Source organism: Lagenorhynchus albirostris, chromosome 19 (genome assembly GCF_949774975.1).
Source record: "Lagenorhynchus albirostris chromosome 19, mLagAlb1.1, whole genome shotgun sequence".
Classification (NCBI taxonomy): Eukaryota; Metazoa; Chordata; class Mammalia; order Artiodactyla; family Delphinidae; genus Lagenorhynchus; species Lagenorhynchus albirostris.
Window position 1 is genome coordinate 6,542,424 of NC_083113.1, and position 23,708 is coordinate 6,566,131.

The following is a 23,708-nucleotide window of genomic DNA, read 5'->3' on the forward strand; positions in this document are numbered from 1 at the left end:
CCCAAATGTGCAGTGTGCATCTGCATTACACATTAACCACAGCTCCTCAAAGGTGGGAGTGCCTGCCCAACCAACTGGAGAGGTCAAATTTTTTTCCTCTCTTTTGACACTAGCAATTTAACTTCTTACAAGAATAGCGTTCTTTCCCAACTCTGTAGGGGGTCATGGTGACTTGCTGCTCGCATTGTATGTACTCACCTGGACTACGTATCCTTGGTGAACTTTATGTCAAGTATCAGTATGTCATTCTGATGCACGATCCTTTGTCTCGAAAATGTGTATGACTGTACCTTGAACTCTAACAGCTGGAACAGTTCTCAGAGATTTCGGAGAATCTGCTTCCTGGATTATAGTCCTCAATTTGGCGTGCATAAAATTCCCCCTTTTTTTTTCTTCTTGATAGATAATTGAATTTTCGTCAACAAGCTGCATTAGGAAACTAATGAAATGATATATACAGACAAGTCCAAGTCATCTGCGAATACCTCTAGAATAAGTGAGACTGGTAAGTTCTGAGGATACAAGATCAACATTCAAAAATCTATTGTATTTCTATATAGTAGCAATTAACACATGGAAACAAGTTAAAAATAACATGTCCAATTATTCAAAAAAGAAAAAAGTAGAAATGTGTTAATCAAACAAAACGTTGACGGGATTTTGATGCTGAAATCTATAAAATACTGGTGAAAGAAACCAAAGATCAGAGAAATAAATAGACATACTACAGCCATTTATTGGAAGGCCTAACATAGAAATGATGTCAAATGATCGCAAACTGACAGGCAGGCTTAATGCATTTTCTATCAAGATATTTTGTAGGCACAAACAAGATTTTTCTAAAACTTATATGGAAAGGCAAAAGGAACTAGAATAGCTAAAATATCTGAAGAAGAATAAACTGGTTGGAATCACTCATTCAATTCAAAACTTCTAATAAGATAAAAAGTAATCAAGACTGATTTTGTGGAGTGAGACATACAGAACGATGGAACAAAACAGAGAACCCAGAAATAGCCCCACACAATTACTTGCAACTGAGTTTTGACAAAGGTACCAAGAAACCTGAATGAAGCAAGAATCTGAAAAAAATTACACCATATCAACTGATCTTCCACACTAGGAAAAAAAATGAAAGAATCTCCACCAAAACTTCACACCTGCACAAATATTAGCTCAAAATCGGTCATAGCTTTAAACGTGAAATGTAAAACTATACTACTTTAAACTATAAGAGATTCAGAAAAGAAACCATAGGATAACATCCTCAGGATCTAGCTATATATCTACCTAAGTTTTAACATATTTTGACTTTTAATTTTATTCTGCAGTATGCAATATTTCAGACTAAACTTGAGACTTAGTTATTCCTCATGTGAATACTCTGATGTGGATTCTGTTGCAAAAAGTCTTGAAGAAATTTTAAATATTCATTACTTTTGTAAGGCTTCTTTCCATTATGAATTCTTTGGTGAATCCTGAGGGGACACTGTTGCTTAAAGGCCTTTCCACATTCAGTAAATTTCCATGGGCTTCCCTGGTGGCGCAGTGGTTGAGAGTCCACCTGCCGACGCAGGGGACATGGGTTCGTGCCCCGGTCCGGGAAGATCCCACATGCTGCGGAGCGGCTGGGCCCGTGAGCCATGGCCGCTGGGCCTGCGCGTCCGGAGCCTGTGCTCCGCAACGGGAGAGGCCACAGCAGTGAGAGGCCCGCGTACCTAAAAAAAAAAAAAAAAAAAATTTCCCTGGTTTCTCTCAGGTATAAATCCTCTCATGACATCAAAGCCATGAATGTTTAATAAAAAGCCTTCCCACGTTCATTACATTTGTAAAGCTGATCTCCAGTAGGAATCTTGCGATGTTCTGTAGTTTTGATCTACAGATAAGAGCCTTTATACACACATTACATTCTTGTGGCTTCATCAAAGATGTATATTCTGATGTCTAGTGAGTTGCGAAGTCTGTACAAGTCCTCTGTCCTATATGTTACACTGATGTAATTTCTCTTTAGTGTGGACTCTCTGGTGTCAATCCATGCTTGAACTTGTGTTATTTTGCCACACTCGTTACATCGGTCAGGTTACTCTCTAGCATGAATTCTCCGATGACTTATGAGGCTTGAGTTTTGAGTGAAGACCTTGCCACACTCACTGCATTGGTAAGGTTTCTCTCCAGTGTGGATTTTCTTATGTCTGTTGAAGTTTGAGCAATGAATAAAGGATTTGCCGCACTGATTACATTTGTAAGGTTTCTCTCCGGTATGAATCCGGCGATGACTAGGAAGGCTTGAACTCTGACTGAAGACCTTGCCACACTCATTACATTTGTAAGGTTTCTCTCTAGTATGGGTGACCTGATGATAAGTAAGACTTGAATACACACCAAATGCTTTGCCACACTCGTTGCATTTGTATGGCTTCTCCCCAGTATGAATTCTCCGATGACTTACGAGGCTTGAATTCTGAGTGAAGACCTTCCCACACTCACTACATTTGTAGGGTTTCTCTCCAGTGTGCATGACCTGATGTCGAGTGAGGTGGGAGCTCTGATTAAAGGCTTTGCCACATTTATTACATTTGTAAGGTTTCTCTCCAGTATGAATCCTGCGATGATTAGTAAGGCTTGAACTCTGACTGAAGACCTTGCCACACTCATTACATTTGTACGGTTTCTCTCTAGTATGGACGACCTGATGATAAATAAGACTTGAATACACACTAAAGGCTTTGTCACACTCGCTACACTGGTAGGGTTTCTCTCCGGTATGAATTCTGCGATGACGTAGAAGGTGTGAACTGTAACTGAAGCCCTTACCACATTCCTCACACTTGTGATGTTTCCCTCTTGTGTGGATTCTTTGATGTCTAGTGAGATGTGAGCTCTGGTTAAAGGCTTTGCCACATACATTACATTTGTAAGGTTTCACACCTGTGTGGATTACCTGATGGTTAGTGAGTTGTGAGCCATGATTAACTGCTTTGTCATACTCATCACATTTGTAAGGTTTTTCCCTAATGTATGCTTTCTGGTCTTCTGTGAGTAACGAAGAATGCCAGAAATCATTCCCATATTCATTAAAAATGTTGGTTTGGACACTCGGAAGAATTCTCTGAAGTACTGACAGTGAGGAACCACTGTTGTTAGACTTCTCAACTTGATGATACTCATACAATGGCCCTTCAGTTGGAAATATCTGCAGTTCGGCCAGATGTGACTGAAAGCTTAGTCCGAGCCTGTTTTCAATAGGCTTGTCTCCTTCATCTCTTCTACCATGTTGATCTCTTCTACCAGTGAGATTTTTTTTATGGGTGACAGGCACTCCTCTGTAATTTCTTTTGTCACTTCTCCACTGGTACTCAAAGTCACGCTCATTTTTCTGGATTTCCCTATAGCCATAGTCCTCAGTCTCACAGCTTTCATGTCTTTCCAACAACACTGTTTGCAACACTTCCCCTGTATGACTGTTCTCTTTTGGTGCGGATTCCTTGATCACACATTTAAGAGAGGTATCTACAAGACATAAAGAATCATATGTCTCCTATTAATTACAGTTTGAAAGAAATATTTCATATTGAAGAACATAATATTGTATCAGAAGTACTACATATTTTGAACAGTTAAGAAACGTTGCAACCATGATCTTCAGTTTTTAGGAACACAAAGGGAATGAGATTCTTTCATAAAGAAAGGGTGGGATTTCCCTGGTGGCGCAGTGGTTACGAAGCCGCCTGCCAATGCAGGGGACACGGTTCGATCCCTGGTCCAGGAAGATCCCACATGCCACAGAGCAACTAAGCCCATGCACCACAACTACTGAGCCTGCATTCTAGAGCCCGCGAGCCACAACTACTGAGCCCACGTGCCACAACTACTGAAGCCCACGTGCCTAGAGCCCATGCTCCACAACAAGAGAAGCCACCACAATGAGAAGCCTGCGCACCGCAACGAATAGCCCCTGCTCACCGCAACTAGAGAAAGCCCACGTGCAGCAACGAAGACCCAATGCAGCCAAAAATGAATAAATTAGGAAAAAAAAAAAGAGAGAAAGGGTGATTACATGTATTTCAAATTAATTTTAGGGAAGCCTACTTTAAACAATCAATGGCTGAAACACCCATAGTGTACCCATGTTAGCCCTGAAAGAAGGGGTATTTTTGTACCATGACCCCAAAGCACACACCACTTCACAGAAAACATATGGCGGTTTCAGATTTGAAGAGATAAAGATATTACACATATTTACTGCATATCGATTGTGCACCAATAAATGCTAAAGCACAGTACTCTAATGGTAAATAAGCCATAATTTTAACTAATGAGTAATATAAATAAATGGCAATTTGGAAGTGGAAATGAAGTTTAATAAAACAATGTTATAAAAATACAGTAATTCTCTGAATACCAGTTATAAAAGTCATAGAACTATATTCACTCAGAATGGCCATTCTGCAACACTAACCAGTGATGTGAGTCAGTTATACTGCATAATACCCACTGAAAAGCCATCATCTATAAATCATAATGAAAATTAGCAAACAGTGACAAAACATGATGGAAAAGAATATGGAAAAGAATGTATATATGTGTAGGTATAACTCAGTCACTCTGCTGGACAGCAGTAATTAACACAACATTGTAAATCAACTATACTTCAATTAAAAAAAGAAAATTAGTAAATAAAACATTCTAGTAAGCTATGATAAAACCAGGGTATAAGTAATAAGCAACCGCAATTATATGAAACTATTGTTTGTGAAATTCTCAACAAATCCTTCTGAAGACAAAAAAAAAGCAAGGCTTCTGTTCCAGAAACAACACAAAACGAGAACTGAAATTTATGTTAAGACTACTGACTTTTTGAAAGAGAAAGACAAACACCACGTGACATCACTCATATGTGGAATCTAAAATTTGGCATATGGGACTTCCCTGGTGGTCCAGTGGTTAGGACTCTGTGCTTTCACTGCTGAGGGTGAGGGTTCAATCGCTGGTGGGGGAACTAAGATCCTGCAAGCCACACGGCAAAAAAAAAAAAAAAAAAAAAGCACAAATGAAACAGGAACAGACTCACAGACATAGAGAACAGACATGTGGTTGCCAAGAGGAAGGGTGAGCAGTGGAGATATGGATTGGGAGTTTGGGATTAGCAGATGCAAACTACTATATACAGAATGAACAGATAACAAAGTCCTACTGTACAGCACAGGGAACTATATTCAATATTGTGTGATAAATCATAATGGAAAAGAATATAAAAAAGGATGTATATGTAGGTATAACTGAATCACTTTGCTGTACAGCAGAAATTAACACAACACTGTAAATCAACTATACTTCAATTTTTTTTTTTTTTTTTGGCCAAGCGGCTTGCGAGATCTTAGTTCCCCGACCAGGGATTGAACCTGGGCCCTCAGCATTGAGAGTGCAGAGTCCTAACCACTGGACCTTCAGGGAATTCCCAACTATACTTCAATTTTTTAAAAGTTCTTTAAAAAAGACACTGTTAAGAAAATGAAAACACCAGCTACAGACTAGGGGAAAATATGTGCACGACAGATATCTCACCATGGACTTGTGTCCAGGTTATACAAAGAACTCTCAAAACTAAGAAAACAAACAACGTGTTTTGAAAAATAAGCAAGGGAACTATATTCAATAACCTGGGGTAAACCATAATGGAAAATGTAGTGGAATAACTGAGGACATGGAAAGGAGATGTGACCCATGAGCCCCCCCTCTGGCAAACCGAGGGCGGGCGAATAAGCCAGGACTGCAGGCAGTCCTGGATACTCTGGGCACTGATCCATGAAATGACCTCGGTATAATCAGAACACAAGGAAACGTCCTTGTGCTACCTTAGTATAATCAGAATGATGGGAACACAAGGAGATGTCCTTGTGTTGCTTATGAGCTCAAGGACGAAGCACGGCATGTCTTCAAGAAAGCCCATTGTTGCTTGTATAATAAATAAAAGCATATGTTGCTGCTTTGGCATTTCTGGAATGTTAAGAAAACAAGTCTTAAGATGTAAACATAGATAATACTTAAATAAAAGTCACCACAGCAGGACAGACGGCGCTGTATTGCCTGAGCGAGCAGCAGCCCTCTACTGCTGTGCTTCTGCACAATTCATCTCGTGTGATGAGCTTACTTTCGGCCCTGTCATAAGAAAACTACAACAGAAAACAATGTGAAAAAGAATGTATGTATACATATATATATATATGTATATATATATATGTATATATAACTGAATCACTCTGCTGAACAGCAGAAATTAACACATTGTAAATCAAGTACACTTCAATTTAAAAAAAGAGAATAAAAAAATGTTAATAAGCGTAGAGACTAGGAAGTAATGGGCATGTGGGCAGTGTGTGTACTTGCCAATCTGTGGGAAGATAAATGCATTCGGACACTTAAAATGTTGACTGAAGAAAAAAGAGAAACTGACTTAGCAAGTAGCATAATATTGTCCCATTCTTAACTATAGGACATGGGGCAAAAAGGAAGAGATCTAAAAGGGAGGGAGCACAGGGACTTCCCTGGCGGTCCAGCGGGTAAGAGTCTGCGCTCCCAATGCAGGGGGCCTGGGTTCGATCCCTGGTCAGGGAACTAGATCCCGCATGCATGCCGCAACTAAGGAGCCCACATGCCGCAACTGAGACCCGGCGCAGCCATCAATCAGTCAATCAGTGGGAGGGAGTACAATGATGAGGGAAGAAACCAGGTCTAGAAACACAGAGTAGAATAACTGTGTTATTCCATAACCCCCAGGGCTGGGGGTTATGGAAATGGGGAAAGGTTGATAAAAGGGCACACAATTTCCATCATAAGATGAATAAGGTCTGAACATTTCATGTAAAACGTGATAAATATAGTGGATAATACTATAAAACTGAAATGTGCTACGAGAGTAGAACTTAAGTGTTCTCCCCAAAAAAAAAAAAAGTATGTGAGGTAACGTATGTTAATTAACTTGATGGGAATCCTTTCACAATGTATATGTATATCAAATCATCACGTTGTACACTTTAAATATATTACAATTTTATTTGACAACTATACCTCAATAAAGCTAAACAAACAATTTCAAAAATTCACCCACTGACTGTCTCCTTCTGAATGCACAGAGCGTAGTAAAATATGCAGACATCTAGCTCTCTTCCAAGAAGCACTGAATCAAAAGCACAGGGGTCGAAAAGAGGGAACTGGATATTTTAAGTTTGCCATAAGATTTTATGCATATGTAAGCTCTGGAATCACCCTCGATCATGAAATGGGAAGATCATATGAAGAAAGGACAAGTTCAAAGTCCTCATGCTACATTATGAAGCTGTTCACTTCTGAGTCAACAGGGCTTTGATCTCAGGCAGGCAATGTAGGGGTTCCCAAGAGGCACACAAGGGAAAATGCAAAGATACCCAAGGACAGGTCCCGAATTCTGGAGGGAAGTTATCCTCACCCAGGGAGAGCAGGTTCCCGTAGGTCTCCAACATCACGTCCCTGTACAAGGCCCTCTGAGCAGGGTCCAGGCATTCCCACTCCTCCTGAGAGAATTCTATGGCCACATCCTTGAATGTCAACTGTGTCTGAAATGAAAACACATTTCACCAATGGGCCATGAGGAGAGTCCTTATTTTCACACAAAATGAGAAGAGGAGAGAGAGGGGAAAGGATCGATTGGACTGAAGTGAGTATTGTTGCAGATCCACTTACGGTATTTTTGAGCAAGTTATGTGTCCCTAATTTTGGTTTATTACACTCTTCCATAAGAGGTTATGATAGCCTCTAAATCAGTGTGGACTTCCCATTTTTGTGGACAATACAAGAAACACACACACACAATCAACACAGGATTATCTGTATAGAAATGTGAGATATGCTCCACACACCAAGTTATATTCAATGTCTAGAGGAACAAGAGCAGGAATGACATCTTCAAAGATGACAACGTCTATAGGGGCTTTAAAGAAACGGTGATGACAGCAACAGTAATCTCAAAAAGTGTTTGAACACTCCTCATGTGCTACGCATTCCTCTAAATACTTTGCATGTACTAACTCGTATAATAACATAATACCAAATTTAAAAATATCTGACCCAGCAATCCCACTACTGGGCATATACCCTGAGAAAACCATAATTCAAAAGGACACATGCACCCCAGTGTTCACAGCAGCACTATTTACAATGGCCAGGACATGGAAGCAACTTAAATGTCCATCAACAGAGGAATGGATAAAGAAGATGTGGTACATATATACAATGGGATATTACTCAGCCATAAAAAGAAACGAAATTGGGTCACTTGTAGAGACATGGATGGACCTAGAGACTGTCATACAGCGTGAAGTAAGTCAGAAAGAGAAAAATAAGTATCATATATTACTGTATATATCTGGAATCTAGAAAAATGGTATAGATGATCTTATTTGCAAAGCAGAAATAGGGACACAGATGTAGAAAATAAATGTATGGATACCAAGGGGGAAAATGGGGGGAGTGGGAGGAATTGGGAGATTGGGATTAACACATATACACTATTGATACTACTTATAAAATAGATAACTAATGAGAACATACTGTATAGCACAGGAAACTCTACTTAATGCTCTGTGGTGACCTAAATGGGAAGGAAATCCAAGAAAGAGGGGATATATGTATACGTATAGCTGATTCATTTGCTGTACAGTAGAAACTAACACAACATTGTAAACCAACTCTACTCCAAAAAAAATTAATTTAAAAAATTTAAAAAAAATTTGAAAAGAATCTAAAAAAGAGTGGATACATGTATAACCGATTCACTTTTCTGCACACCTGAAAGTAACACAACATTGTAAATCAACTATATTCCAATAAAATTAAAATATTAAAATAAATAAACAAAACAGAAACAGACTCACAGACATAGAAAACAAACTTATGGTTACCAAAGGGGAAAGGGGGTGTGGGGGTGTGGATAAATTAGGAGTTTGGGATTAACATACACACACTACTGCATATAAAATAGATAGCCAACAAGGACCTACTGTATAGCACAGGGAACTTTACTCAACAGTCTGTAATAACCTATATGGGAAAAGAATCTGAAAAAGAATGGATATATGTATATGTATAACTGATTCACTTTGCTGCACACCTGAAACTAACACAACATTGTAAATCAACTATACTCCAATAAAAATTACTTTTAAAATATATAAGTAAGTAAAATTTAAAAAAACATAATAAAAAGATCTGGTCAGGGGTGGGGAGGGATAAATTGGGAGCTTGGGATTGACAATACACATAGTGCTATGCTTAAAATAGATAACCAGGGACTGCCCTGGTGGCGCAGTGGTTGAGAATCCACCTGCCAATGCAGGGGACATGGGTTCAAGCCCTGGTCCAGGAAGATCCCACATGTCGCGGAGCAACTAAGCCTGTGCGCCACAACTACTGAGCCTGCGCTCTAGAGCCCACGAGCCACAACTACTGATCCCGCACGCCTAGAGCCCATGCTCTGCAACAAGAGAGGCCACCACAGTGAGAAGCCCGTGCACCGCAACGAAGAGTAGCCCCCACTCACCGCAACTAGAGAAAAGCCCATGCGCAGCAACAAAGACCCAATGCAGCCAAAAATAAACACATAAATTTTTAAAAATAAAATAGATAACCAACAAGAACCTACTGTATAGCACAAGCGACCCTGCCCAATACTCTGTAATCACCTAAATGGGAAAAGAATTTGAAAAAGAACAGATACCTGTGTTATGTATAACTGAATCACTTTGTTGTACAACTGAAACTAACACAACATTGTTAATCAACTATACTCCAATATCAAATTTAAAACAATTTAAAAAAAAAAAAAAAGGTCTGGTCCCTTCCATCTTAAGGCAGAGACAGCTGTGTCACGGACATTCTAAGAAATTTGCCTCAGGTCAAATTGCTAAAGATGGTAGAACAAACATATAAATCCAGGTGTTTAGATTCTGAATTTAAACGTTAAAGCATTTAAGTCATATAAAAGCATCAAAGGTACATTGACAGAGGGTTCCCTGAGGAAACCTGAAACAAGTTCAAGGCTAACAACCTAGAACTACATAAAATGTCATCATGAAGACATGCACACACACGCACATACATGTTACTCTTTTCATAACTATTTAACTCATTAATGTCATAGTGTAGAAAAAAGTTAATGCAATGAAAAATACTTATAATTTCAACAACTAAATAATATATAACTTATTTATTTATTTATAATTTTTTTGGCCGCGCCACGCAGCTTGTGGGATCTTGGTTCCCCGACCAGGGACTGAACCTGTGCCCCCTGCAGTGGAAGCGCTGAGTCCTAACCACTGGACCGCCAGGGAATTCCCATACCTAACCTACTTAGAGATAATGACATGTATTTTATAAAAACCATGGGCTTGAGCATCCATGCACTCGTGCACACACATATACACACTTAAATTTACTGAAATAAGAGTTGTCTCCTGATGACCACAATGGAGCTTCTTCAAGTTCCACGTCACTGGGTCATTATGAGACAGAATCTAAGTGGAGATGGCAGGCCCTGAGGGAAGGCCCCGGGTGGCTATGACTGTACAGGTGTCAGGCAGGATACTTCAGAGTCAGACAAGATCAGTGAGTCCAAAGAAGGGCATTTCAGGAAGGACAGACAGAAGAAACAACTGAGAATATGACTTTACCTGAGAAAGAGCCATTCCAGACTCCTCTTTCTTTCCTCTTCCTCCTCTTCAGGGCTTCTTCCTCAGGCAATATGAGTCTTTCAAGTCGACCCTGAAAGTGGAAAAGATGCTGTTTAATGCTCAGAATCAACACACCCCCTTCCTGAGTCACCACCACACACACAGGGAAGCCCTCAGCATGTGGAACAGACGGTCCTCTGCTACCCACTGTCCCAGGAGGGGCTCAGGACAGTAAACTCGTAAAAGTCCAACAGGTGAGTCTTCCCACACTTTCTTCAGATCTCGCTCCCCTCCTGGTGAGGCCCTCACGTACCCAGCAGCAGCGGGCACCTCAGCGGGACCCGATGATCCCCTGCAGGTCACAGACCAGCCCTGATCCATCCCCACGCAGAGCAGAATCCCCTTGCCTCTCCCAGGGGCTAATCTCAGCCTCAGAAAGGGAAGATACAGAGCCCTGGTGCTCAGTGCAGGACACAGATCAGAATCATTGGGGGCACTTTAAAACATTTCTGGGGCTATGCCCCACCCAACTAAATTTGACGAAGACTCTTTGATGGGGGAGGGGTACAAAACATGTATCTGCAAAATGCCTCATCCGTCTAACGTGAAGCCAGGAGGCAAGCCGGGCCCGTCTCCCACCTTCTTTCTGTCTCTTTTCGACCCGTGGTGAATTGCTGTCACCAGGACCCAGCAGTGGAAGGGGAAGGGGCAGAAGAAAACACGTCAAGCAAGTGTCATGGACCAGAGGTGGGGGTGAGGGTGTGGCTGGCATATTAAATGGGAGGGGGGTGGTCAGAGAAGGCTCCACTCAGACGCTGACATCAGACCACAGACCTGGCGGAGGAAGCGTGTTTGCCACCTACGGCTCCTGAGTCCGATAGTTCTAGGCAGAGAGACACCTCCGTGAGGGCCCTGAGAGTACAAGCTTCATCCCTGGAGAGGGAAAGAGGGCTGGGTGGCTGCAGCAGGGTGAGGAGGTGGGCGGGAGGGGAGGTCAGAGAGGCACCGGGGGAAGCTGATGATGAAGGGCCTTGGTCTCCAAGCATTTTTCGCCCATCTCTCAAAAGAATTTTAGAAACTATGTATTGTTTCTCTCACTTTAAGTAAACATCTAATATTTCTTTTATCTTATACGTTAAAACACTTACAAATAATGTAATGCATTTACAATGCCGAGATAGTCACAGGGTCGCCCTTAACTGAGATGTGGAGGACGGCAGGCGGAACAGGGTTGGGGGAGGTCAAGACCAGTTTTGGACAAATTAAGGTGGAGATTCCTGTTAGATGTCCCCAGCAGAGATGTCGAGGAGACAGCTGGACACAGGATTGAGAGTTTAAGGCAGAAGTCTGGATGGAGAGGATAAACTGCGAGACACGTAGGTGGTGTTGAAAGCCATATGATGAGATGATGAGGAAAGGCAGCGGGTATAGACAGAGAAGAGGTTCCAGGACTCAGCCTTGGGATGCACCCACATTCAGAGACCAGGGAGGTCAGGAATTCAGCAGAGGGAGCTAAGAAGTGAACAGGGAGGGGGGAGGAAAATAAAACAAATAGGTAGATAGGCTTATAAAGGTTAGTGGGACGTCCTCAAAACCATGGAAAGAAAGTGTTTCAAGGAAGAGGGAGTGAGGACCTGTGCCACCTGCTGCTGACAGGAAAAGCGAATGAGCACAGGAAGTTAAATACTGGATTTAGAAACGAGGTCATACACTGTTGTGGGAATGTAAATTGGTGTAGCTCCTATAGAAAACAGTACCGAGGTTTCTCAAAAACTAAAAATAGAGTTGTCATATGATCCAGCAATCCCACTTCTGGGCATATATCCAGACAAAACTACAAGTCAAAAAGATACATGCACCCCTATGTTTATAGCAGCATTATTCACAGTAACCAAGACATGAAAACAACCTAAGTGTTCATTGACAGATGAAAGGATAAAGAAGATGTGGTGTGTACGTACACACACACACACACACACACACACACACACACACACACACACAATGGAATACTACTCAGCCATAAAAAAGAATGAAATAATGCCATTTGCAGTAACAGGGATGGACCTAGAGATTGTCATGCTGAGTGAAGTAAGTCAGAGAAAGACAACATATGATATCACTTATATGTGGAATCTAAAATATGACACAAGGGGCTTCCCTGGTGGGGCAGTGATTAAGAATCCACCTGCCAATGCAGGGGACATGGGTTCGATCCCTGGTCTGGGAAGATCCCACATGCCATGGAGCAAATAAGCCCGTGCACCACAGCTACCGAGCCTGTGCTCTAGAGCCCGCAAGCCACAACAACTGAGCCCGCGCGCCTAAAGTCCGTGCCCTGCAACAAGAGAAGCCACTGCAATGAGAAGCCCATGCACTGCGACGAAGAGTAGCCCCTGCTCACCGCAACCAGAGAAAGCCCGCACGCAGCAACAAACACCCAATGCAGCCAAAAATAAATAAAATAAATTATAAATAAATAAATAAATAAAATATGACACAAACTTATCTACAAAACAGAAACAGAATCATGGACATGGAGAACAGACTGGTGATTGACAAGGGGAACTATACTCAATATCCTGTATTAAACCATAACAGAAAAGAACATGAAAAGGTATATATATATACAGCAGAAATTAACACAACATTGTAAATCAATTACACTTCAATAAAATAAATTTTAAAAAAAAAGAAACGAGGAGGTCATCAGTGACTCTGAAAAAGAAAGTGTCAGTGACATGGAGGATGTGAAAGCTTAATTGGATAAGGTTCAAGTGAAGAACTGAAGAATGTAAACAAGTTTTTAGGGCCTTGTGCTCTGAAATGGGGCACAGAAAAGGGGTACTTACTAGAGAGGGAAATGTAGTTAATAGAGAATGTCTTGTTTTAAAGATGGAAGAAAGGAGTGAATGAAAAATTTGGGAAGCATGTTTAAGATGGACAATACCACCATTACAAATGACCAAAACATTGGGGTTAACATATACACACTACTATGTCTAAAATAGATAACCAACAAGGACGTACTGTATAGTACAGGGAACTCTATTCACTCTCTTGTACAAGATAGTGAATAGAGTTATTCTTTTCTATAACAGAAAAGAATCTGAAAGAGAATATATATATGTATGAATAACTGAATCACTTTGCTGTACACCTGAAACTAACACAACACTGTAAATCAACTATCCATCAATTAAAAACCACAAACAAAAACAATACAAAAACGACAACAACAAACGACCAAAGCAACTGCTGAGACAGGCAAATTGAAGATGCAGTGGAGGAAGGATGCCATACTGTCTGGAGACTGCATGGGGCTGGCAACTGGGGCACGACTGCCAGGTCAGACACACACCAAGCGCTACTTGTATGCCCTCTGGCGTGGCCTTCATTCTGGGGGACTGATTAGCCTTCATCACAAGTGAGGGGGGAGCTGAGCAGGAGCAGAGGAGGAGGGTGGTCAAGCTGAGAGTCCTTCACTCAAATCACTCTCCGCCCTCTCAAAAGGTGGCAAGGGCAAGTGCAAGTTCCACCAGGATCGCAGTGAGCTGATCCACAGGTGGCTGCCACAGGAGGAGAGGAGAGATGCATGTTAGCAAAGAAAGAGGCTGTCCTCGGCAGAAAGAGAAGAGGCCTCCTGGCTGCCCAGACTCCTCAATGGAGGAAGGGTCCTGGTGTGCAAATTCTCACTTTGCTATGACATTGCCTTAAATGGTCACAGCCCCCAATCCAAGCGTCTTGGGATTGCGCAAACTAAGGGTTGAACAGCAGGAACTGGGTGTGTCTGAACAGAACATTAGAGAGGAAGGTGGAAGGCCTGAAGGGAGGGGACACAGGAGAGGCACAAACAGACAAACCATGTTTCCAATCTCAGGTCATTCACCTGCGGAAGCATCACCTTCGCTGTTCTAGAGAACAGAGCAGAGACAGAGGGAGAAGGGTGTGCTGGGGGCAAGTGTGTTGGTCGCAAAGAAGACACCCTTTCTCTGAATATGAATCCACCAGCTCACCCTGTTCTATACTAGTCACTGCTGAAGAGAGGGTCCCCCAGTGAGGATGAACAGAGCTTCCCCTTCTCCAATTCCCGAGTCTCCCTGCCACTATCAGGGCTGTCGCCCCCGAAAGCCAGCATTCCCCATCCTCTCCCCAGCTGCCTACCCAGGACCTCGTGCTCCTCCTTGCTGAAGATATATCCCTGTTGCAAAGTGAGTTTGGAACATCTGGCCTCTCTGCTCCCCCAGGTGCAGTGACTCTGCGTGGGTGGGGGGGTGGTGCTATGTGTGACCAGTAGAGAGTAATCCCCACTGCCCTAGCAGCAAGGAAGCTAGGCTGTATCTTTTCAAGGAGAGCGTGACCTAGACCTAGAGATTCTCATACTAAGTGAAGTAAAGCCAGACAGAGAAAGACAAATATACCAGTTATATGTGGAATCTAAAAAAAAAGAAATCGATTATATGTGGAATCTAAAAAAAAGAGAAAAATATACAAATGAACTGATTTACCAAACAAATAGACCCACAAAGAAAACAAACTTATGGTTACTGAAAGGGAGAGGAGGGGGAGGGATAAATCAGGAGTTTGGGATTAAAATATTCACTACTGCATAAAAAACAGATGACCAATAAGGGCCCACTATATAGTACAGGGAACTATACTCTATATTTTGTAGTAACCTATAAGGGAAAAGAATCTGAAAAAGTATATATATATATATATTCTATGTATATATGTATAAAACTGAATCACTGTGCTGTATACCTGAAACTAACACAACTATATATAAACTATAGTTCAAAAAAAAACAAAACAAAAAGAGTCCCAAGGATGAGCCTTTCTGCTGCAGGTGTTTCGCTGGGGTGTCGTTGCCCTCTGATTTTTCACAGACCTTTCCCTACATCATGGCCCCCTTGTAAGCTCTCTTACAGTGTTTTGCCTACGGACTCCCAGTAAGTTCTCCCTAATGAAAACCGTCTGCCAGCTGAGCTGTTCCCCTTCTGGAATCAGACGCTCTTACAAACTCCCATGGGGTCTCACAGTCTCCCCAGATACTCCGTGCCGAACCCCGCTCCTGCTATGAAATCCCACAAGCCCCAATAACTCAGGAATTCACAACGGAATAACACATAGACACCCAAGGACCTACTGAAACAAGACATCATGTTTTCACTCATGATGACTCCACCCCAAACACTGGCACGACCAAAATCTACCAAAGAAAAAGAGGTGTCTACAGGGATGCACATGCCCCGCTGAGACGCCAGCATCTTTCAGAAACACTCCGAATTCTCACGTGAGTCTTCCAAAATGTGGGGGAAACCTTTTAGCCTGCGACTCAAAATAACCCCAGATACCAAAGGTACCCCCCAAATATGCTCTGAGACGTTCCCTATAAATCCTCTGGGTTGGGCAGTGATTCCTGCAAACCCCACGGAAGTCACCGTGTGGAGTGGGTGCTGGGGGGCGCCCGCTAGATCCAGCCCCTCAGGACCAAGGCACCCATCCTCCTGCACCCACAGCTCCCTATGGACTCAGCTCAGGCCTTGGTTCTAACGTTGCAGGATACTGTTTCTCTCGGCTGAATTCCACTTCCGTCATTCCTCAAGTGTGCCCATGAGTTTCCCCGTTAAACCCACATATGCAAATCTCAGTCTTGGCACCTGTGTCCCGGGGAACCTGACTTAAGACAGCGGCACCCCAAAACGCAGCCCCGTAACTACCCATTAACCCATTTCCACGTGCTCTTCGCAGATCTTAGACTCCCTTGCCAACGCTTCCACACACCCCTTTAATCCCACAAACACACTTGGGACAGGTGCACACACTATTCATTGGGCTTATCTAGAGGCCCGCTCTAGCTTCCACGGCCCTTCTGGAGATGCCTATGGGCTCCCCTCTGCTTCCTCCCTTTTCTACTCCGCCTCCACACGAGCAAACTGGACTGAAAGTCACAGGGACCTCTGGGCACAGACAGTGCAGTACTGCATGCAAACTGCAAACAGAAGGACACTGGGCCTTCAGTACGGAGGCCAAGAAGTGAGCCCTGTTGGGAACACCTGCCCGCAACCAGGGACAACACGCATTCCGGTTTAAAAACAGTTGAGGGAATTCCCTGGTGGTCCAGTGGTTAGGGCTCTGAGCTCTCACTGCCGAGGGCCCGGGTTCGATGCCTGGTCGGTCGAGAACTAAGATCCCACAAGCCGAGGGGTGTGACCAAAAACAAAAACAAAAAACAAACCCACAGCTGAAAATTGGCTGTAGTGAATTCAGTGAGGACATCACAGGGAGACAGAGAAGCCCCAGATCTCTTCGAAGAGGCTACCATTGTCTGGTCTTCTCCCACTCACAGCAACTTACAAGAGTCCCTACCTCTTAAGCAGGTGCCTCTTTCATGCCCCCTTAGGTTCCTGACCTTCTCCCCACCCTTGTTGAAGGGAAATTAGGGTCCCTGACTCTAAGAAGGTGACCTGGTGGAAGGCAAAACTCCTGCCCAAGACGGTAACTGGTCCCTGGTGACACGCAGTCTGGAAGACCTGGGGGTTAAAGTAAGACAATGACACAGCAGGCCGAACGTGGGGACACCTCAGCACACTGGGTGAGGACACCAGGTACTCAGGGATTTGCTCCTTTCTGAGTAAAATAAGGAACCACAGGAGGTTTAGATTAACTGGTGTTGAAATTTCCAGAAGCAAAATGCCACCCACCCCCATCCCTGCCTCTTGCTCTATGCTGAGGAGTACTCAGCCCAACCCACAGCCCTAACGCCGAAGCCCAACCCCGATGTAAGAGGCGGCAGCTGTTCTGTAAGCAGGATAGTCTCTGTGCCCTCCAATGGAGAGGACATGGGAATGACTGAAAATAATCAACAGAGAAGAGCATTGCTGATATGAGTGACTGGTCTGGAGACAGTAAAACCAGCGCTAACGTGACAGATACTGACTGGTGAAGGGAACCTTACATGAATGGCCTGGAGGGGTGGCAACACATCTCTAAGCCTAGACCTAAAGGAGGAGAAAGGGCCAGAGCCAGGACGATTCAGGGTGAGAGCAGGGACTTAAGACAGAAAAGGTTTTGGTGTCTGGGACCAGAGAAACAGCAAATGTGACTGGGGCAGAGTGAACCATGAGAACAGGGTCAGCTCCCAGGATGAGGCTGGGGACACCGGCAGGGCCCTGAGGATGACACAGGGCTGAGCAGCCACAGGGAGGAGTCAGGATTTTGTGCTGAGGATGAGGAGAGCTAACGGAGGATTCAACGCCAGGTAGTGGCACGATTTACCCACAGACTTACCCCTGACCATCCTAAGGCAGGGATAAGCCCGCTACAGATGGGCTCGCTGTCTGCGCCCACGCCCCTGCTTCCAGCCTTCCCCCCTCCGCCCTCGTTCTGGAGGATTAGGACCCATTAAAAGAATTCTCATGGCAACTGGGCACTCCATCCAAGAACAGCCACATGCAGACACACACTGAATCTTACTAACCGTTTCAGGGGTTGGTATCACTCAGATTTAGAGTTGCTGCTTTAGCCCATCATCTCCTCGTTGAGGTGGGCTCACTGGGCCCCGGAGAGGGGGTCATTTCATCAGGTTACCCTGAGAAGGTCTGAGCTGAGTGAGCAGAACCAGACGGAACTGAATTCTGAAAAGGTGGCCTGGAGGGGCCAGTGGGCAGAGTTGAGCCTTATCGATCTCCCTTAAAAATTCCGGGACTGGGCTTCCCTGGTGGCGCAGTGGTCGAGAATCCGCCTGCCGATGCAGGGGTCACTGGTTCGAGTCCTGGTCTGGGAGGATTCCACATGCCGCGGAGCAACTGGGCCCGTGAGCCACAACTGCTGAGCCTGCGCGTCTGGAGCCTGTGCTCCACAACGGGAGAGGCCGCAACAGTGAGAGGCCCACGCACCGCGATGAAGAGTGGCCCCCGCTCACCGCAACTAGAGAAAGCCCTAGCTCAGAAACGAAGACCCAACACAGCCAAAAATAAATAAATAAATAAATAAATAAATAAATAAATAAATAAAACAAAAAAACCTTTCTTTCCCCCACCACCCGCCATAGCACTTTGACCTTTAAAAAAAAAAAAAAATTCCGGGACCTCCCTGGCGGTCCAGTGGTTAAGACTTCACCTTCCAACGCAGGGGGTGCAGGTTCGATCCCTAGTCGGGGAGTTGGGATCTCACATGCCTCGTGGCCAAAAAAACAAATCATAAAACAGAAGCAATATTGTAACAAATTCAATAAAGACTTTTAAAATGGTCCACATCCAAAAATCTTTAAAAAAAAAAATTCCAGTACCATCTTTCACATGCCTGAGCAAAGGAAACTTCTATTTCAAGGTTTGATCACATTGATCTCAAGCAATGAACTCCTCTTTTCCAGAAAAATCACAGTAAAACATTTACAAAATACATAATTCTGAACATAGCAATTGCTGCTGACAGCACTGCCAGAGGGTCACCTACAGAAATAAGCTCTGAGCAAATTTCTCCATCATGAACTGCTGGGCTCTTTTGGAAGAAGGTTCCAGGTCAATTCCGACCATCCTTCAACATTTGCAGAGAGTGGACAAGAGGGACTTGAGGGAAACATCTACTTGGTAGCTCACAGCTCACTATTTTAATAGGTCACATAAAAATTTTAAAAATGGAATTTTAAACTAGGTTAAACTAGGTTTAGACTGTTAAGACAAAAGATCATTGACATCCTTACCAAAGTATACACTGGAAGAAACTAAATTTATTTACCAGAGTCCAAAGAATGTTTCTAACAAAGAGCAGAGAGCCTGCAGGCCTCAGTCTGTACTGGACACAATTTAAAAGGGAAATAGTGTAAAAATTGAAGAAAAAGAAAATCTAATGAATTACATAGTCAAATTTTTTTTAAATGAAAATATGTCATACTTTGAAAAGAATGCCATGAGCTGCTATAGAAGGCCGCCAGAGCTTATGTCAGAAGTTAAAAATTATTTATAGAAAAGTGTAAACTGAATAAACGAAGATTTCTTTCAAGCTTCAAAAAAAGCAATGTATTAACTGTAAAGGAATTAGGAAGAAAAAAGTAAATCCATTATGAAAAACAGCACTTTTAGTGTTCCTTTAAAAAGGCACCATGGGGACTTCCCTGGTGTTCTAGTGGTTAAGACTCCACGCTTCCAATGCGGGGGGCACGGGTTCGATCCCCAGTTGGGGAAATAATATCCCACATGCTGTGTGGTGCAGCCAAAAATAAATAAATTAAATAAAAGCTTTAAAAAATAAAATAAAAAGGCACCATGTAGGGAATTCCTTGGCAGTCCAGTGGTTAGGACTCTGCGCTTTCACTGCAGGGAACATGGGTTTGATCCCTGGTCGGGGAACTAAGATCCCGAAAGCTGCGAGGTGCAGCCAAAAACAAAGGGCACCACATAGTGACAGTCATTTCTTGCCCTCCTTCTCATCTCCCTGACCCTCGACCCCATGCTGGGAAAAGGGAGTAGGGTGACCCACAACCGAGTCAAATCACTGCTCCGTCAACTGCAAATGGAAGTTATCTTCTGATACAAATAACAACAAAATGCACAAGCCTTTTAGAAAGGAGTTTTGCGAATGTCATTTTCATGCATATTTTAACCACGTTTTCAATGCATTATATTAGAAGTCACAAATAAATATATCTCGCCACTTCATCACCCACATCCGGTCAACTCACCACTCATCTGGCTCCCTCTCTTCACAGCTCCCTGTTTCCCTCTCTCATTATTTCTGTTGGCTGTTCTGTGTTTCCCTCTTAGGTTTCTGCTCATTTTGGTCTCCTCCCCTGTCCTGCCGTTTCTCCCCTTCTCTGTCTTATTCCTCCTTTCACACCGGTTCTACTCCATTCTGGCAACTTGTTTCCCCTCTTGTTGCTCTTTCTGCCCAGTCTCCCTGGATAGTCTCAAATCTTCATGTATTTCTGCCTCTTTCTTTTCCCCCATCTTTGCTCTCTGTTACGTTTGCTCTTTTCCTGTTACACCTGACACGTCCCCACCCTCTGGCACCCCCGGCTTGCTCTGCTCCTCTTGTCTCCCGTTGCCCCTTCTTTCTGTACCAGCTCAAAGTTGCTGTTTGCCCAACTCTTTTATCCTTTTTCCCCACTCTGGGTAAAATGCCCCACATCCCCCTTTATTATCCACGGCTCTTCTTGCTGATCAAGGGCCTCCTCTCCCTATTTGCTCCCCTTCATCTCCCTGGAGGACCCTCCACACACACTCTAAATAATCTGTATCTTCTTTTCTCCCCCTGCTACTTTCTCAGCTTATTCTTTCACTCTGTGAAACAGAATAAGGGAAACCTCATCAATCTGGAGGCTTTAAGGGAAAGCCCTCGGGCACTACAAGTCAATTACAAACGCCAACAGGAAGACATCAATTACAGATCTCAAACAAGAATTATTCTCAAAAAAAAAAAAAAAGAAAAGAAAAAAATGAATTATTCTCCTCGCTGCCGCGCAACAAACCCAGCCAATGGGAATCGCCTTGCCAACTCCAAACTCTCCGCTTCCCTTCAAGGGACTTTTGTTCAAAACAACCACTCCCAACTTCCTCCTTTTCCTCTATAAAGCAACATTCCTCTCCTTGACTTGTTGGACCTGCCTATGGTGTTTTGCTACCGTCTGCCTGTCATGTATTGCAATTCCTTAATAAACCCATTCTGCTGGTAAAATAACTGGCTGTTCTATTTTTGAGGGCAGTAACTCTGTCTCTTGGCGAGCTCATCCCTCTATCCTTCACTTTGCCATCTATTTACGGCTCTTCCTCATTCTTCTCATTTTCCTCATTCTCTCGGTGGGTCTGTGCCTCATTCACCCAGGAACGGGCTGTATGGATGAAGAATGTCTTCTGCCATACCACTAAACAAAGGACGCTGCGGCCATCAAGCCAAGAGCCACCGCAGCCACCCCGACTGTACTCCCTAAGGGGATTCAGGGTGGACAAAAGCAGGATGCCAGCCCTAGATAGCTAACGTGCGTACCATAGGAATTATTTCAGTGAGCCCAGACTCGCATCTTCCCATACGCAGAAAAGCACTAAATTCATTAACTGGAGATGTCTGGTTTTCTTAAATTAACTCATCTCTTGATGTTCTAACTACCTGGTTTTTGTTGCAAAACTCCTATATACCCTGGCTCCTCCCTTACCTCTTGGGAGCGGTCCCTCAGAGCCATCTGAGAGGCTGTCTTCTGGGCTTAAGTCCTCAGATCTGTCTGCCAAATAAAACATAATTCTCAACTTCTAGGTGGTGGTTTGTTTTTTTTTTTAGTCAACAGATGGGATTAGATGCCCGCCTATTAATTCCACATTAATAGAGCACATTATCCAGTGGGGTAGAATTCGGGACAGAAAAACTCTGGGTGACTCAAGAAAGGCCCTTTCTTAGCCTCTTCCCCCAACTTAAGGTGAGAAGAGGCGGTGACCAACGAAAGGAGGCCTGGGGAGCGTAAAGACCCGGCTGAGGAGTGTGCGAAGTGAAGGGAACTGGGTGTGTTTAGGAAACGGGGCGGACTCTCCAGAATCCCAGGATCATAAAGAGGACGCGGCCTCTTCTGAAGCGGGGCAGTTGGCGCTGCCCTCCAGGGGCCGAGTGGGCGAGTCTGAGGGGCGTGCAGCTCGCGCATTTCAAAAACAAGGAGAAGCGGCACCTCCGCACTCCCACCCCCTCCCCCTCCCACCTCTCACTGGCGACGTCTGCATTTACTTTGGGAGGAAGAGGAGTGCCAGGATTTTAAGATCCCAATATACCCTCAGACCCAGGTATGGAGGACGGGGTAACGCAAAGCGCAGGTTTAAACAAGAAAGATGAAACTCACGATCCCGTAGGGCGACCTTCGCTCCGCGGTAACCGCTTCCGGGGTCTGCAGGAAATTGCGCAAGAGCACCAAGGGAAGAGGCGGGGCAACTTGGAAGTGGGGCCTGGGCTGGGCGGGAACGTAGAGACGTAAAAGAGGCCGGGCTTGGGCGGGCCCAAAGCAGGGGTGGGGCCAAAGCAGGGGCGGGGCCAGGGTTTCGCTTTCAGTGCCTCTGGGTTGTCAGGATTTGGAAGTGCTTGTCTGTTTCTTCTGTGCAGCCCTGTTGCTTCCTGCTTACTTTAAGTTACTGTTGAAACAGAGCAGAACATTTTCGGGCCCTACCGGCTACAGATCCTTTCTATTGTCCCCCTTCTTGTTTATAGTAAATAGGCTTCAGCCTCCTAGACCTTCCTTCAGTACCAAAAGGCAGATCCACATAGTTGCTAATCAGAGAAGTAAGGGAATGCAGAAGAAAAGCAGGAGCAATCAAGAAATAATAGTGCAGAGATTAAAGCAGGATCCTCGTTCCTTCTGAAGGAATATATATAACAATATTTTTGAGTTCTGCAGGAACTCAGGCCCCCACTCAGGTGAAGGATGGTAACTTCAGGCTAAGTGCAAGATTCCTGGACCCCACCCTGTTACCTCACCACCAACCAATCAGAAGAAAGTCACACACCCTGCAGCCCTCACCCCAAATTTTGCCTATTAAAAACTTCTCCCTGAAAACCATTGGGGAGTTTTTTTTTTTTTTTTTTTTTTTTTTTTGCACATGAGCCACCCTTTCTCCTTGCTTGACACTGCGGTAAAACTATCTCTCCTCCAAAACGCTGACGTTTCACTTTGGCCTCCCTGTGCATCGGGCACGCGAACTTGAGTTTGGTAACACTATCTCTCACAGTTTTAAGGTAAAAGCTACAGTTGTGCGGGCCACATATGTTGGAACCTAAGATGTCTTCCTCTTCGCAGTTGAAAACGGCTTAAATCAAAAGCTATTTTTGTGAGCATGTTGGAGTCCTGCCAGTGAGGCTGAAGCAACACTGTGGTCTGGGGAACTGATGTGGAGTTAAAGTGGAGCAGGACCCTATGGGCCCCTCCTGGGTACAAGTCCCTTCTGTGTCCCTGGTTCTTGTTTGTAGAAAATAGTCATCATTCAGCCTCCTTGACCTTCCCTGAGTTCCAAAGGGCAGATTCAAACAGTTGCT

General features: G+C 43.9%; 1 protein-coding gene and 1 non-coding gene across 2 annotated transcripts; both read right to left on the minus strand.

The window, feature by feature from the left end:
* Window positions 1-716: 716 nt before the first annotated feature.
* Window positions 717-22,570, minus strand: LOC132509783 (zinc finger protein 160-like). Its single transcript, XM_060131244.1, has 4 exons — window positions 22,525-22,570; window positions 10,704-10,794; window positions 7,466-7,592; window positions 717-3,510 (listed from the first exon to the last, which is right to left on the minus strand). Exons 2-4 carry the CDS (start codon window positions 10,716-10,718, stop codon window positions 2,081-2,083), a joined length of 1,572 nt encoding a protein of 523 aa, XP_059987227.1. The 5' UTR covers window positions 10,719-10,794; window positions 22,525-22,570; the 3' UTR covers window positions 717-2,080.
* Window positions 5,382-5,454, minus strand: TRNAE-CUC (transfer RNA glutamic acid (anticodon CUC)). The gene has a single exon. It is a non-coding gene; the product is annotated as a tRNA-Glu (tRNA).
* Window positions 22,571-23,708: the final 1,138 nt, after the last annotated feature.